Source organism: Aphelocoma coerulescens, chromosome 29 (assembly GCF_041296385.1).
Source record: "Aphelocoma coerulescens isolate FSJ_1873_10779 chromosome 29, UR_Acoe_1.0, whole genome shotgun sequence".
In the NCBI taxonomy this organism is placed as follows: domain Eukaryota; kingdom Metazoa; phylum Chordata; class Aves; order Passeriformes; family Corvidae; genus Aphelocoma; species Aphelocoma coerulescens.
This window is the reverse complement of record NC_091042.1, coordinates 2,149,038-2,164,476: the sequence shown is the minus strand read 5'-3', so window position 1 is coordinate 2,164,476 and position 15,439 is coordinate 2,149,038. Positions and strand designations below refer to the sequence as shown.

At 61.0% G+C, this 15,439-nt stretch overlaps 2 protein-coding genes and 2 non-coding genes across 4 annotated transcripts; all 4 read right to left on the bottom strand.

The window, feature by feature from the left end:
• Nucleotides 1-1,140: 1,140 nt before the first annotated feature.
• Nucleotides 1,141-4,578, bottom strand: ATP5F1B (ATP synthase F1 subunit beta). The gene is made up of 10 exons (XM_068997641.1): nt 4,418-4,578; nt 3,633-3,815; nt 3,140-3,314; nt 2,881-3,002; nt 2,455-2,639; nt 2,184-2,342; nt 1,986-2,108; nt 1,690-1,902; nt 1,401-1,602; nt 1,141-1,324 (listed from the first exon to the last, which is right to left on the bottom strand). The coding sequence occupies exons 1-10, from the start codon at nt 4,560-4,562 to the stop codon at nt 1,227-1,229; spliced, it is 1,605 nt and encodes a 534-aa protein (XP_068853742.1). The 5' UTR covers nt 4,563-4,578; the 3' UTR covers nt 1,141-1,226.
• LOC138100109 (small nucleolar RNA SNORD59) lies at nt 2,717-2,791 on the bottom strand. Its single transcript, XR_011146790.1, has one exon. It is a non-coding gene; the product is annotated as a small nucleolar RNA SNORD59 (small nucleolar RNA).
• LOC138100110 (small nucleolar RNA SNORD59) lies at nt 3,519-3,592 on the bottom strand. The gene has a single exon (XR_011146791.1). It is a non-coding gene; the product is annotated as a small nucleolar RNA SNORD59 (small nucleolar RNA).
• A 1,401-nt stretch (nt 4,579-5,979) lies between the features above and the next one.
• Nucleotides 5,980-14,111, bottom strand: PTGES3 (prostaglandin E synthase 3). The gene is made up of 8 exons (XM_068997524.1): nt 14,029-14,111; nt 8,987-9,100; nt 8,825-8,894; nt 8,295-8,393; nt 8,000-8,089; nt 7,730-7,792; nt 7,306-7,330; nt 5,980-6,872 (listed from the first exon to the last, which is right to left on the bottom strand). Coding segments are annotated over exons 1-8 (483 nt in total). The 5' UTR covers nt 14,031-14,111; the 3' UTR covers nt 5,980-6,852.
• Between the last annotated feature and the right edge of the window lie 1,328 nt (nt 14,112-15,439).

Below are 15,439 nucleotides of genomic sequence, written 5' to 3'. Positions count from 1 at the left end.
CCCCGCCTGGTGGGGGCTCCCGGGGGGTTGGGGAGGTCCCGGTACAGAGCCGGAGGTCCCGGTGCAGCTGGCCCGGTCTCAGGGGGTTCCGGTACAGATCCGGGGGTCCCTGCACAGCCATCCCAGCCCCGTGGGGGTCCCGGTGGGTTCCGGTATCCCCGTCCCCCGGTCCCGTCCTGCGCGGTGCGTACCTGGGGGGGTGGGGGGGGCAGCGGGGGCGGCCCGCACCAGCCCCGGTGCCCGCCCGGCCCGGTGCGCTGCGGTGCCGGTGCCGGTGGCGGAGCCGGGCGGGGCGCAGGTGCTCCCGGCCCCGCGTGATGTCAGCGACCGCCACCGCCCCCTCCGCCACCGGGGCCGCGCCGCCATTTAAAGGGACCGCCGCCCTCCTTGGGGGGGGGGGGGGATGGCGGGGGACACTCCCCCACCGGGGCCGCGCCGCGGGACCCCCGGCTGCCGCCCCCGCGGGGACACCCCCGGGCACCCCGCTCCTCCGTGGGGTTGAGCAGAGCCCTGCACCGGGGGGTCACCGGCGGAGCAGTGGGGGGGGGTGGGGGGCGGGGAGTTGCGGGTGGTCCTGGGACCCTCGGGGCGGGCGTTCCCCAGCCCCGCACTGGGCGAGGTCGGGCCGGAGCGGCCCCCCGGGACCCCGTGGACAAAGTGGCAGCTGCCGGGGCCGGGCCGGGGCGGCTCTTTGTGCTGCGAAATGGTGGAGCTGGAGCTGCGCGGGGGGGCGGGGGGAACGGGACAGACAGACGGACACACAGGGCTGGGGAGGGACACGGCGCCAGCACCTGTCACCCCCCGCGCTGTCCGTGCAGTGGGGGGGGACGCTGCTGTTCTGGGGGCCCCACGGGAGGAGGGGGTTCCCCCCTCCTCCTGGGGACCCCGTAAAACAAGGGGGGACCCTTTGCCCTCCTGGAGACCCCACAGAGCAAGGGGGGGGACTCTTCGCCCTCCTGGGGAGCCCCCAGGGCCAGCCGGGGGGGTCCCTGCACTGCTGCAGCAGCTGGGACAGAATCCAGCACAACCCCCCCACGGAGGGGATCCTGGGGTCAGGGGGAGCCCCAGGGCTGGGGGGCTCCCAGGATCCAGACCCCTCCAGCCCCCTGGGTGCAGCAGCCACAGCACACAGAGCCTGGGAACGTTTTCACCGATGTTTTATTGGAAATGTTAAATACTGGGGGGCCGGCCCCAGCGGAGCCGGGGGTGGGAGTGGTCAGGGGGGCTCAGGCATGTTCCTCTGCCAGCTTCTCTGCCTTGGCCACCGCCTCCTCGATGGGGCCCACCATGTAGAAGGCCTGCTCAGGCAGGTGGTCGTATTCACCTGGAGAGAGACACCGTGTCAGGGGGGAGTGGGAGGCCCAGCCAGGCTCCCCCAGGCCCCCCGGGGGCCACCTCACCTGCCAGGATCTGCTTGAAGCCCTTGATGGTCTCTTTGAGTGGCACCAACTTGCCCATGTGGCCAGTGAAGACCTCGGCCACCTGGAAGGGCTGGGACAGGAACCGCTGGATCTTGCGGGCGCGGGCCACGGTCAGTTTGTCCTCCTCGGACAGCTCGTCCATGCCCAGGATGGCGATGATGTCCTGCAGTGACTTATAGTCCTGGGGAGGGGGACACATGGGGTGAGTGACCAGTGCTGATCCCCCACCCCAGCAGCCCATGGGGAGGGGCTACCCCGGCCCCCTCACCTGCAGGATCTTCTGCACACCCCGAGCCACGTCGTAGTGCTCGGGGCCCACGATGTTGGGGTCCATGATGCGGGAGGTGGAGTCCAGGGGGTCCACGGCCGGGTAGATGCCCAGCTCGGCGATGGCACGGGACAACACCGTGGTGGCATCCAAGTGGGCAAAGGTGGTGGCAGGCGCAGGGTCAGTCAAGTCGTCGGCCGGCACATAAATGGCCTGGGGACACAGAGGGTTGGGGACAGTCGGTGCCAGGCAGGTGACGCAGCCGCCCAGGACGCTGGGGTCGGTGCAGCCCTCACCTGCACCGAGGTGATGGAGCCCTTGCGCGTGGTGGTGATGCGCTCCTGCATGGTGCCCATGTCAGTGGCCAGCGTGGGCTGGTAGCCCACGGCCGAGGGGATTCTGCCCAGCAGGGCTGACACCTGTGAGGGGACAGAGGTGAGGGGACAGAGCACAAAGCGGGGCCCGGTTCACCCCCTCCTGTGCCCAGCACAGACCTCGGAGCCGGCCTGGGTGAAGCGGAAGATGTTGTCGATGAAGAGCAGCACATCCTGACCCTCCTGGTCCCTGAAGTACTCGGCCACCGTCAGCCCCGTCAGGGCCACCCTGGCACGGGCGCCCGGGGGCTCGTTCATCTGCCCGTAGACCAGGGCAACCTGCGGGTGGGACCCTGGGGTGAGCACGGTGTCACTGCCACGCCTGGCACTGCGTCAAGGGACCCAGAACCTCCCCAGGGGACCCAGCACCCCTCTGGGGGACTCCACACACCTTGGAAGTGGCATCTTTCAGGTTGATGACCCCAGACTCGATCATCTCGTGGTACAAGTCGTTGCCCTCGCGGGTTCTCTCGCCCACGCCGGCGAACACCGAGTAACCACCGTGGGCCTTGGCCACGTTGTTGATCAGCTCCATGATCAGCACGGTCTTGCCGACACCAGCACCTCCAAACAAACCTGGCAAGGGGGGAAGCAGGGATCCTGCTCAGCCCCACGCCAGCCTAGCTGCCCCCAGGGTCTCCCTTCAGCTCTTTCCTCCTCAGATACAAAAAGCGTTGCTTCAGCAAGCTCAGGAGAACGAAAGTCATGGAGTGAATCATCAGTGAAGGAAAAGTTCCCCACAAGAACTGCTGGGAATCCCAGAGGGACCGTCGGGTGCCCCCTCCCCAGACCCACTCCTGCTCTGGGGGTCACGTACCGATCTTGCCACCCTTGGCGTAGGGAGCCAACAGATCCACGACCTTGATCCCTGTCACCAGGATCTCCTGCTCGACACTCATCTCCACGAATTCGGGGGCCTCGGCGTGGATAGCAGCAAACCTGGAGCAGGAGGAGGAGAGGAAGGGGGTGGGCAGCTGCTCTGAGCCCCCCGGGCTGGGGGCTGGCAGGGGACAGGCCCCGCTGTGACCCAGGAGAGCCAGAGCCACGTCCCTGCTCACACCTCGTGTGTCACTCACTGTTTGGTCGTGATGGGGCCCCTCTCGTCGATGGGTTCCCCGATGACATTCATGATCCTGCCCAGGGTCTCAGGGCCCACGGGGATGCGGATGGGAGCCCCAGAGTCCAGCACCTTCTGTCCCCTCACCAGCCCTTCTGTGCCGTCCATGGCAATGGTGCGCACAGTGTTCTCCCCTGCCGAGGCCCAAGGACAGCACAGTCACCACGGTGTCCTCAGGCTGACCCTGGGGACAGCTGCTGGTGGCTTCCCCAAGTCCTGCCAAGGGGACATTCTGCTGGGAGAATGACCAAGAGGAGCCGCAGGAATAAAATAGCCCTGAGGAAAACCGAGCCCATGCTCCAGCCCTACAGCCACAGCCCTCGGGCAGCCATTTTCCTTCTCCTCAGATTGAAATCCATGGCTTCAGCAAGCTCAGGAGAACGAAAGTCATTGGAATCATCATCACAGGAGGACCCCTCCCCGTGCCCCCCTTCCCCGCGCCAGGTGCTCACCCAGGTGCTGAGCCACCTCCAGCACCAGCCGAGTCTCCCTGCCCTGCACCTCAAGGGCGTTCAGGATGGGGGGCAGCCCCTCGTCGAACTGCACATCCACCACGGCCCCGATGACGGCCACGATGCGGCCGGTGGTGGAGCCGGCCTTGGCGGCGGGGGCTGCCTGGGCGGCATAGTCCCGTCCTGGGGGGAGAGGGACGAGTCAAGGTCGGCCGGGGCAGGGCAGCTCCGGGCTCCGTGTGCCTTGCGGGTGCGGAGATGGGGCTCCTCTGCAGCTCGTGGGGTGTGCCCGAGACCCCTGAACCCCCTCGGTGCACTCAGGACCCCCTGAGCCCCCTTCCTCAGTGCACCCTGAATCCCCACACCCCGCTCGGTGCACCCTTGACCCCCGCTCTTGATGCACCCAGGAGCCCCTGGCCCCCCTCCTTCGATACACCCAGGACCCCCTGAACCCTCCTCAGTGCATCTGGGACCTCCGCACCCCACTCCGGGTGCAGCCGCAGCCCCTGCACCCCCCTCGGTGCACGCAGGACCCCCGAACCCCCTTCCCTCAGCGCACCCAGCACCCCCGGAACCCCCTCCCCCGGTACACCCGAAGCCCCTGCAGCGCCTGAGTGCCCCCACGCCCACCCACCAGGGCCGCTGCTCCACTGCCGCAGCCCATCCCCTCGCCCTGCCCGCTCGGCACACCGCACCCCATCCCGGTAACGGGGACCTGACCACCGGCACCCCGCGCCCCCTGCCCGCTCAGGCCCCAAGGTGACCCCGGCCCGCCCCGCACTCACGCGCCCCGACGGCGGCGGCGGCCGGGGCGGCCCCGCGGCCGAGGAGGAGCGGGAGGAGGTCCCGGCCCGGGGTGGCCCCGCGGGGCAGCAGCGGCCGAGCCGCGGCGGCGGCGGCGGCGGCGGCACGACCCGCGAGCCCCAACATGGCGGCGCCGACTGAGCCCCGCGTCCCGCCCGCCCCTCACGGCCCCCGCAGGGCGGGGCCGCCGAGACGCGCGTCACCGCCGCACCGCGCACCCATTGGCTGCCCGGCCGAGGGGCGCCGGGAAAATTCGCGTTCCCATTGGTCACGCCGATGCGGCGCCCTCTCCGCGCCTCTTCGCGATTGGGTTTTGAGTCCGTCTGTCAAAGCGCGCTGCAGTCTGATAGGGTGGCGTGCGGGAAGGGGCGTGTCCCGGGCGAAGGTCAGCGGAAGCGGCAGCGCACGTGTCCCGCGCTTGTCCTTGGGCGGGCGCCGTGACCGCGAGCGAGGCCGCGCCGGCCGCACCGGGCCCGTGACGGGGCCTCCTCCACCCCCTTTGCGTTTTTGCTCCACCCCGCGTCACGGCACCGCCCCGAGGGGCCGCCCCTCACCGGGCCCGCGTCACGGCACCGCCCCGCCCGGACACCGTGTCCGCCTCACGCACCCGGGTGCCGTTGTAGCGCCCCCAGGATCCCCCCGTAACGGCCTGAGCCCGAGCCACCGGGCCCCGCTCGCTCCCAGGAGCCAAAACCCCACCCCGGCGGACTGGGGCCCCCCTCCCATTTCTCCTCTGCCCCCCAAGAGAGGGGGGAACCCTCCCCACCTGCCCTCCATAGGAAGGGATCCCACCCCACCAGCCCCAAACTGCCCCACATCGTAGGGGATTAGGGGATCCCACCCTCCTGACTCCCCACGTGAGGGGAACCCACCCCACTGTCCCCTCTTGCTCCCAATGGGAGGGGATCCCACCCCACTGACCCCTCCCGGGAGGGGATCCCAACCACTGACCCCTCCCAGGAAGGGATCCCACCCCACTGACCCCGAGGGGATCCCAACCACTGACCCCTCCCAGGACGGGATCCCACCCCACTGACCCCTCCCAGGAGGGGATCCCAACCATTGACCCCTGCCAGGAAGGGATCCCACCCCACTGACCCCTCCCACGAGGGAATCCCAACCACTGACCCCTCCCAGGACAGGATCCCAACCCCTGACCCCTCCCGGGAAGGGATCCCAAACCCTGACCCCTGCCAGGAGGGGATCCCACCCAATGACCCCTGCCAGGAAGGGATCCCACCCACTGACCCCTGCCAGGAAGGGATCCCAACCCCTGACCCCTCCCGGGAAGGGATCCCAAACCCTGACCCCTGCCAGGAAGGGATCCCACCCCACTGACCCCTCCCACGACGGGATCCCAACCACTGACCCCTGCCAGGAAGGGATCCCACCCCACTGACCCCGAGGGGATCCCAACCCCTGACCCCTCCCAGGACGGGATCCCAACCCCTGACCCCTCCCACGAGGGGATCCCACCCCACTGACCCCCCTGCCCCCACGACGCTGAGGAATGCACAGAGCCCAGGCCGAAGGGAGAGCCAGGGAGTCTTCAACAGTTTATTAGAAAGAATGCAGACATTAAAAAAATCCCAGCTGCTCTGAACATAAATTGAGGTTTTTCAGCCCGGTCGCAGGCGCCCGCGCGCCCCACGGTCTGTCACTTGCTGCCAAACCCACAGTGCAAATACGATTTGGTCTAAATGTACAGATTGACAAGCAACAATGTACAGCCACTCGCACCCCGGGCGAGGAGGTGGAAAGGTCTGGGGGTCACACGGGACCAGGGGCAGGCTCCGGCCACCGGCACCGGTCGGGGCTCGGGGGCGAACACCAAACAAGGAGAATTGAAAGTTTTCCTTTTCAATACAAACTTTTAGTGGAACAGACCTGAAGACACCACAGAGGGATGCGCCTCGCCTGCTGAATTTGGGGAGCCGATGACAACAAGTTTTGTTCCCGGTACAAATGGACAATTTTAGGCCGTGGAGGGGCGGGGAGAAGGGGGGGGGGAAGGGGAGAAAAAAATGCTCGTTTACCACTCGGTGTTAATTCAGGGTTCTCCCATTGTAATTACATCTGCTACGAGGCAAGGAGGCTCTGTAAACTTTATTGCAACTGTTCTGTATGGATTGCCTACACCTCAATTGGGTTGGTTTGGTGTTTGTTTTTTTTTTTTCCTTGTTGTTTTGGAAGTCTGGAAAACGGTTCATGCATAACGTTATTGCCTCTCGTGGCTTTAAGACCGCCCCGTGCCATGGGACACACCTACCATCAGTGAAGCCATTTAAAATGGACTGAAAATGGGTTAAAGGATGCAGGATCTCCCTTTAGGGCTATCAACTCAGGAATTCTTATCTCAATTATGAAATGTTGTGATGAACTTCTTTCCCCAAAACCCTGAAGACAACAGTCTGCCTTACTCCAGATCCGGCATTTCTAGAGGGAAAGAGAGAAGACAGTTAGTGGTTTAGGATTGGTTTGTGGGTTTTGTTTTTTGCTTGGTTGGTTTTTAAAAGCTCCCAGAGCACTATTATGTCACAAGGGACACGAGCAAGACGACCTGGCCTCCAACCAAGGAGGTCACAGGGCAGTTTGGGGCCTCTGATCTCCCCCCCTGGCTCTTCCCGAGGGAAATCCGTGCCAGAGCCACCCCGAGCACGTGCTGCTCCTAAAGCCAAAGCCTCCCTGGGAGTGCAGCTGCTTTGGGAAGGTCAAACTGGTATTTGGGGCTTGCGTGGAGAGGCTTTCCCAGATTAGATTTGTCTCCCAGCGCTGGCTTTAGCTGGCGGCCAGGATGAACATCTGCTGGCCCTGCCCGAGGCCAGCTCGGAGCTTTCAGCAGGTGTGTGAGGGGAAAACAACAACTTACTTTCATCATCACTGTCTGGTGAGTCCTGGAAAGGAGAAAAAACAACCTTAAGTGGAGCAGATGGCGCTGAAGGCGCTTTTCCTCTCCCACCCCCCTGCCAGCAAAGAGCTGCTGTTCCCAAATCTGGATCCCCTCTCGGGCAGAGCAGGGATTTTGAGGAACTCCAGGTTCCAGAGGAATCAGTGAGCTTAGCTTGGCCTCACCGCAGAGCCCACAGACCCGCAATGACCTCCTGTCACTGCACAGAGACACAGATACCAAACTGGCGTCCCTGGCACTGAGAGGGGAGGGAAGTGGCTTCCCCAGGTGACATCACCTGTGCAATCAAAGTTTGGGGCTGTTTAAGCCTTTTGCAGGGCTGAGGGGCGAGTGCAGGACGTTGGAGCCAGCCCTGCAGGTGTTTACTCCACCCACATATACTCACATCATCTGCCCCATCTACTTCTGGCAAGTCTACGTCGTCGTCTCCTCCCATGTTGTTCATCATCTGCTCAGAGACACAACAGCCACACTTCAGGGTGAATCCAACCCCGCTTTCCACCCAAAACCAGCCTGAATTGGTTCTAAACCAACAGGCCCCTCCTTGCTTTAACAAATCAGTTCCCCCATGCAGGAATTACAAAGTGATGGTACAAAAAATGCTCGGATTCATTGCCTGGCAACCCCCAAACTCCAGGAATTTGTCGTCCCCTACCTCGGAAAAGCGATCGAAATTGGACATGTCTTCATCTGAGTCATCTTCCCAGTCTTTCCAGTTGTTGAAGTCCACGCTGAGCCAGTTGAGCTGCACCAACACCAGGAGTTATTTAAGGACAAGGAATTATTTAAGGACAAGGAAGTAACTGGCTGTCAGTTACAAGAGGCAGGTTAATGAGAGCTGCCGTCGGATCAGGAGCAGGAAAGTCACCCAAAACTGCTCCAAAATTTGAACATGACCCAAATATTCACTAAATTAAAAGCCAGGGGAGGCAGAAGATGCCCAAACCCACCTTTGCCCTCTCTTTTGTTAACCTTGGCCATGCCTGACCAGACTCTCCTTTTCGTAAACAACACAAGATGGATCTGTCTGTTCTTTTATGCTTTGATTCCTGAAAAAGACCAAACACCCATTAGTACCACCAGGATGACCTTCACCAGGAACTGCTGACATCCCTCCTTTATCTTAACCTCTTCCCTTATTCCTTGTCCTGGAAAATACCACCCAGAGAAGGTTTCATGGATCTGGAGATTGAGCTTTTATCTTCCAAGGAGTAAATTTCCCAAAATCCAGGGAACAGCCTAAAGAAGATGGCGTTTCTTAGGATCACCATGGAATGGTTTGGGTTGGAAAGGACATGAAAGCCCATCCAGTTCCACCCTCCTGCCACGAGCAGGGACACCTTCCACTAACCCAGGTTGCTCCAACCTGGCCTTGAACACTTCCAGGGATGGAACATCTGTAATTTCTCTGGACAACCTGTGCCAGCCCTTCACCAGGCTCCAGCACTGAGAAGCTGGGAAAAGTCAAGAGGATACTCACATTTGGATCGATATTATTAAAAAGATCGATTTCATTTAAATGTTTAAAGTTATCACTTCCTCCAAGACAACTGCAAGAGAAAAAGAAATCGGTATTTAGCCCGAAACATCTCGTAGAACAAATCTGCTTCTCCTCAACCTTCCCTGGGCTTGAGTTACTCACCTGAACGTGAGTTTGGACTTTTCAAAATTTACATTTACGTCTTTGCTGTCTTCAACACAGAACTCGATAAAGACGTAGTCCCTCCGGTCGTACCACTTTGCAGAGGCAGGCTGCCTGTGGGCACAGCAGGGACACACGAGGGCATTGATTTTCATCAAGAAATCCACCAAAAAAACCTTTTTTCTGTGCTTAAAACCCGCATTTTGAGCTTACTGTTATTCTTTAAAGGGGCTTAAAGCTGAAAAGAGAGAGCAGGAGTAAAACGAAATGATGCATTCGGTGTGTGACGCCCCCAGAAAGCTCCTGGGAGGAGCTACTGAAATCTGAGACTGAAATAAACATTTCAGCAGATCAACATTTTGATAAACTTCAGGATGAGCTAGTACAGACTGTGGCAGCAGCTCCACCACCTCCAACAGCTGCATGGTTTCAGAATAACCTAAACTACTGAAAAAAAACCCTTTTTTGGGGTATTGATAGTAGAAACAAATGGATTTGCTATGATTAAGACCCAGTTAAGTCAGCACAGGTTGGAAAATCACTCCTCCAACCTCTTTACAACCTCCCAAGTACTCACACTGGGATTCCCATGCACTTTGGAGTTCTTCTGCCTTTGCACAACCACCTCAAAAAGCAACAGCGTGTCCAGGGGGGCTGGGAAAGCCACAGAGCTCTTGACCAACTCCTGTGTTTGCAGTTCCACCCTGAGAACTCACCTGCAGCACTCTGTGCTCTGTGGAGCGGGGAAAACGACCTGGTTGGGCTTGGACACCTCCTTCCCCCCCCCCCTTCCAGTCCTTCCCTGGCAACTGAGGCCCAGCCCAGGGAACGCCTGCATTCCAGGAGAACCAAACAGCCTCCCAGCAGGGCCGTTGCTACGGCGCAGAGGCCACGGGTGTTCCTCACACTCGTTTGTCTTCCCGAGGTCAGGGAATCGTGGAACGGTCGGGGTTGGGAAGGACCTTGAAGTTCAGCCAGTGGCACCCCCTGCCATGGCAGGGGCACCTTCCACGATCCCAGGTTGTTCCAAGCCCCGTCCAACCTGGCCTGGGACACTTCCAGGGATGTGGCAGGCACAGCTGCTCTGGGAAATCCATTCCAGGACCTCACAGGGAGGAATTTCATCCTAATATCCCATCTTAATCTCCTCTTTAACCATTCCCCCTTTATCTGCCATTTCTGTGCCTCACCAGCCTCTCAAGGAGGAATTTTTCCCAGCTGAGAGCTGCAGTGGGATGAGGTGGAAGGCTCTGAGCTGGATAAGGATCTCAAGCAGGGAAGTCGATGTGACACAGCCTGTGACAGCAGCTTGTGCTACTCTCTAAGCCAATATCTGACCAAAAACGGAACTTTTCAGACCTTTTGTTAAGCTGACCTTTGCTAAACTTCCAGATCACATTTTGACTCACCTGATCATCAATTAATTGCTGGCATTGAGCTGTGGCACATTTAGCAAAGTGACACACCCAAAGGCTCCTACCTGCTCCCGTCTGTACTTCCCTGGGATGAACCCAACCATGGCACAGCCCAGCTCCAGCTGAACCCCAAACCAGCCACCTCTGAGCTCCCCCAGTGCCACCAGGTCCTTGGACACACTGGTGCCAGCTCAAGGAAAGGCAGCAGAATGGCCACAATGCCTCGGGCAGCCCAAACACCTCTTGTAGGTGCAAGAACACCTGGTCAGAGACCCATGTCCAAGGATTTCATTACCAAGAGCATAAAAAAGCGTGGATTCTGAATTCACCCTTGAGTTTCAGCAAGATGCTGTTCCAGGGGTGAAAACTTGCTGCAGCATTTTAGGGAATGTTAATTATCACCTTATTCAGGTGAAGTGCAGCAGCAGAGCAGCGATTTTCTTACTGGGGTATTTTTAAACCCTTCTTGGACACCGATTTCCTCTTTTTTAACAAGGAATGAAAGACTCTCAAAAGGAAAGGAGGATGAGAAACGCCCCGCTCTGCTCCCTGTGTGCTGGGAGACAAAACCCCCCAGCGTGGGGCACTTGGAACGTCGCTCCAGCCCCGTTATCCAACAGAAATCTCAGTGTCCCTGCCCGGATGACGCAGGGGCTGAATGGTGTTAACACTTCCCAGTTCTCAATGTCAATGGAGACATCTCCAGCCTTCCCAGGCAGCCGCACGCGTCCCGGCTCTCGGCCGTGACCTCGGCATCTCCGCCAGGATCGGGGATTTGAGGCACCAACAGAACTCACAGCGCTTCCAGAAATCCTACTCAGCTCAAGGAAACACACACCCGTCCGAGCTGGAGAGCAGTGAAGTCCCAGATAAGTTTTACTCGGCCGTAATTCACGCTTCTGAACCTAAACCCAACGCTGCTTTCCCGGGAAATTCACCCCGTGCCCGGAATGCGCTGGAGCTGCCTCCCCTCCTTTTATCTGCTTTTCCAATCTCAACCTCCCAAAGGGAGGAGGGAAACCTCCCTGTGAGCTTCAGTCAGGCCTCACCGTTCCAACCAGTACCGCAGGACCTGCCGGAGAGTTGGGATGAGGCGGAAGCCGCAGCTCCTTTTTGTCTCCTGCCCACACGGAGATTCCCAGGAGACAACCACACGCAGCAGCCCGTGGGGAGCCGTGCACGTGCTCCCAGTGCTCCCAGTGTTCCCACACACCCACGGAAAATCTCCTCTCGCAGGCACTGACCCACCACCGGGACTTGTGGGCAGCCACCTGTTACAGAGCTCCTCCATCCTGCTCACTCAAATCCCGAGGGAGCTCGGCCTCCTGCCAAGGAGGTTTTGGTTATCCAGCACTCCCATGGGATTGATCTCTTGGGAAAAGGGAATTTCAACGTGCTCCAGCCTGGTTCCCAGTGCTCCATTAGGGTGAGGATTTCCTCTGTCCCATCCACCTGTGTTTTGGGGGTTTCCTGAGCAGCCACAGCCACCTCACAGCTCCTCTGGCTCTTCCAGTCCCCACATTCCGATGACAATCGTTATTCCAGCACTGTGGAACAGGTTCTAGAACCTTCTCAGCAGCACTGATGGGCAACATGGAGGCTCAGCTTCACCGCAGAGCCCTCAGAGCTCTGCCCAGTCCATGGGGGCTCTGTAGGATATCCATGGATATCTCCCGGTCTCTGGCACAGCAGCGGCTCCTGACACACTGAACTCACCAGTGGAATCTCAAACCTCTCCCCATCTGTGGCACTGAGGAAGTTCCCAAAGCTCTCCTTGTGCTCCTCATCCATAGCCTGTGCCTGTGGAATCTTTGTCTCCCGGAAGCATCCTGACAGTTCCTACAGCTCGAGGACACTGCTGGAGTCAGACCCTCAGCAAGATTTTCCCCTCCCAGACAGCAATAAAACCTGTTTTACAAAGTGACTTTTCCTTTCATTTATACACCCTGGAAAGGTGCTTTTTCTCATTAAAAAGCGCCTCATTTTAGATTTTAGATGACTCTACGCAGAGGCAGCAGCGCTGCAGTTTCAGGATGATGAAATCTACAGAAATTACATGAAAAAACTCCAACTTGATCACAGTTCTCTCACTTTCACTCACGTTAAGATGAAGCACCTCCGCTGTTCAGGGTTTCAGAACAAAAGTAAAAGCCTGGCTGGGGACAAGGGACCAAAAGCCACTGGTCCCCAATGGGTAACACTGTCCTCAGACCAAATTCTTGACAAAACAAAACCTCAGGAAGTGCTACTGCCTCCAGTCCTTCCAGCCAGACACATGGAGGTCACAGAATCATGGAATGGTCTGGGTTGGAAGGGACCTTGAAGCTCATCCAGTCTCACCCCCTGCCATGGGCAGGGACACCTTCCACTAGCCCAGGCTGCTCCAAGCCCCGTCCAACCTGGCCTTGGACACCTCCAGGGATGGGGCATCCTCTGGAAAATCCATTCCAGTGCCTCAATACCCTCAGAGGGAGGACATTTTTTCCCCAATATCCCACCTAACCCGGCTCTCTGGCAGTCTGAAGCCATTTCCCCTTTTCCTGTCACTGGAGACGTGGGAATGCTGCCTGCAGCTCCCAGGGCAGTGCAGCTCTTCTTCCCCAGCCAGTTTTCCCTCTTGAGCGTCATCCTGCACACAGAAAACCCTGGCTCTTCTTTCCTGAGCACTGCGAGGGAACACTCACGTCGACCAGAGCTGTGCCACGAGCGGCTCGTGCTGGTTTTGGGTCGCTGAAGCAGCCCCGGGAGAATTCCAACGAAGGCTGTTAATTAGGGCTCCTTGGCACGGCAGCCCGGGCACCGGGGAGCGCGGGATTCCGCTCGGGATGCACGTGGACACCCTGGCAGAGGAGATCCAGCAGCTCACCTGCACCGGGCAGAGCAGCACCACGGCTGCCCCGGGGGTTTCCATGCGCTCCCACCCCCTCCTGAGGGGCCTTTTCGTTATTCCTCCGGTTTTTCACGGAATTCTGGAATGGTTTGGGTTGGAAGGGACCTTAAAGCCCATCCCGTTCCACCCGCTGCCATGGGCAGCGACACCTTCCACCAGATCAGGCTGCTCCGAGCCCTGTCCAGCCTGGCCTCGGACACTTTCAGGGACGGGGCAAATCCCAGGGATGGATTTTACGTGGAAAAGTGGAAGTTTATAAACAAGATTCGCTCGCCTGCACGCTCTGGATGGTTCCACGCGTTACTTACCGGGAGTTTCCCGCGGATTCGGCCGCCACCGTTCGGCAGATGCCGGTGGCCAGCGACCCACCGAGAAACGCGCAACACGCCCCGAGCACCCCCCGCCACCCGGGCCGCCCCGCGCAGCCCCATTCATTCCGCGCAGCCCGGAGCGGGGACGGCACGTCCCGCCCGGATCGCGGTACGCCGGGACCGAGCCAGTAACCGGGGCCGGCGGTCGAGCCGGAGCGCTCCGCCCTCACCCGGTAACCCGGGCCAGGCCCACCCAATAACCGGGGCAAGACCCACCGGCGCCAGCGCCCGCCGGCGGGGCCGCCCAAGGTCAGCACGCGGCGGGAGCCCGCGCTCGGCGGCGCCGGGGCGGATCCCGGAGCAGCGCTCGCGGCCCGGCGGGGCCCGGCGCGGCCTGCCCGCGCCGCTACCACCCCCGGGCCTCACATGGCGGATGGCGACGGCTCTGGCGGACGCTCCTGCGGGTGCGGGTCGGGCTCCGGGCGGTGTCGCGGGCTGTGTGGGCGGCGCGGTCGCGGTCGGGCGGTGCCGGGAGGGCTCCGGGGGCTCCGGCGGCGGCTCCGGTGGCTCCGGGCGGGCTCGGGGCTCGGCGCGGCCTCGCTCCCACAATGCCCCGCGCGCGCTCGGCCCGTGGTGACGCAGCAAAATCCCCGCGCCCCGCGCGCGCCGCCTCCTCCCGCCGCCGCCACCGCGCGTGCGCGGCCCCCCCCCGGCGCGCGCCCCCGCCCCGCGCGCGCCCCCGCCCGCTGCCCTTCCAGCAGCTTCTCGGCGCGCATGCGCAGTGCGGCCCGGGAATTGGTGGGGGGGCGGAGCGGGAAGGGGACCCCCGGGATCCCCCCTCCTGCTCTCATCCTGGTGTTCCCTGGGAGCAGAGCCCGACCCCACCCGGCTGCGCTCTCCTGTCAGGGAGTTGTGGGGTGAAAAGGTCCCTCCTGAGCCTCCTTCGCTCCGGGCTGAGCCCCTTTCCCAGCTCCCTCAGGAGTTCTCCAGACCCTTCTCCTGCTGGCCCAGCCTTTGGCCAGCTCTGGCCACGCTCCGACCCCTCAGTGTCCCTGTGGCCCTGAGGGCCCAGAACTGGACCCGGCACTGGAGGGGCCTCAGCAGTGCCAGCACGGGGGGACAATCCCAGGTGCCACCGGCCTTTTGCCCACCTGGGCACACCTGGGCTCGTGTCCAGCCGCTGGCACAGCACGCCAGGGCCTTTCCCAGCTTCCCAGCACCTCTTCCCCCAAGCTGGAGCATTCCACGTGGTTGGTGCCTTGTTGACCCACTGGCCTCAGCCCATGGATCCATCCTGTCCAGATCCCTCTGCAGAGCCTCCTCCCTTCCAGCAGATCAATATCCCACCCAAGCCGGTGTCATCCACAAACCAAGGCGCCCTCAATCCCCTCACCCAGATCATGGATAAAGACATCACACAGGGCTGTCCCTGACATGGCCACCACCTGGACACAGCCCCATTCCCCACCACCCTGTGGGCCCAGCCACCAGCCACGTTTTAACCCCAAGGAGTGCACCCTGTCCAACAGGCTTTCCTGGAGTCCACAGCCTACATCTACAGCCTTTTTCCCTCATCCATGATTCCCAGTTCCTGCCTGCTGCAGGGAAGTGAGCAGCCCCCCTGAGGGGAACCCTGAGGGGATGAAGGGGTGGCCCTGCAGCCGACTGAGCCCAGCACAGCGCTGACCCGGGCTCGTGTCCAGCCAGGCTCTGGGACAGGAAGGAAAGGAGGGAACGGGCAGGTGGTGTTCCAGGACGGGGTATCAGCGCCGGGATCTTCCTGGGAGGAAGGCTCCACCCTGGGGCCACGATTTCCAGGGAAGGGCAGGCAGCAAAG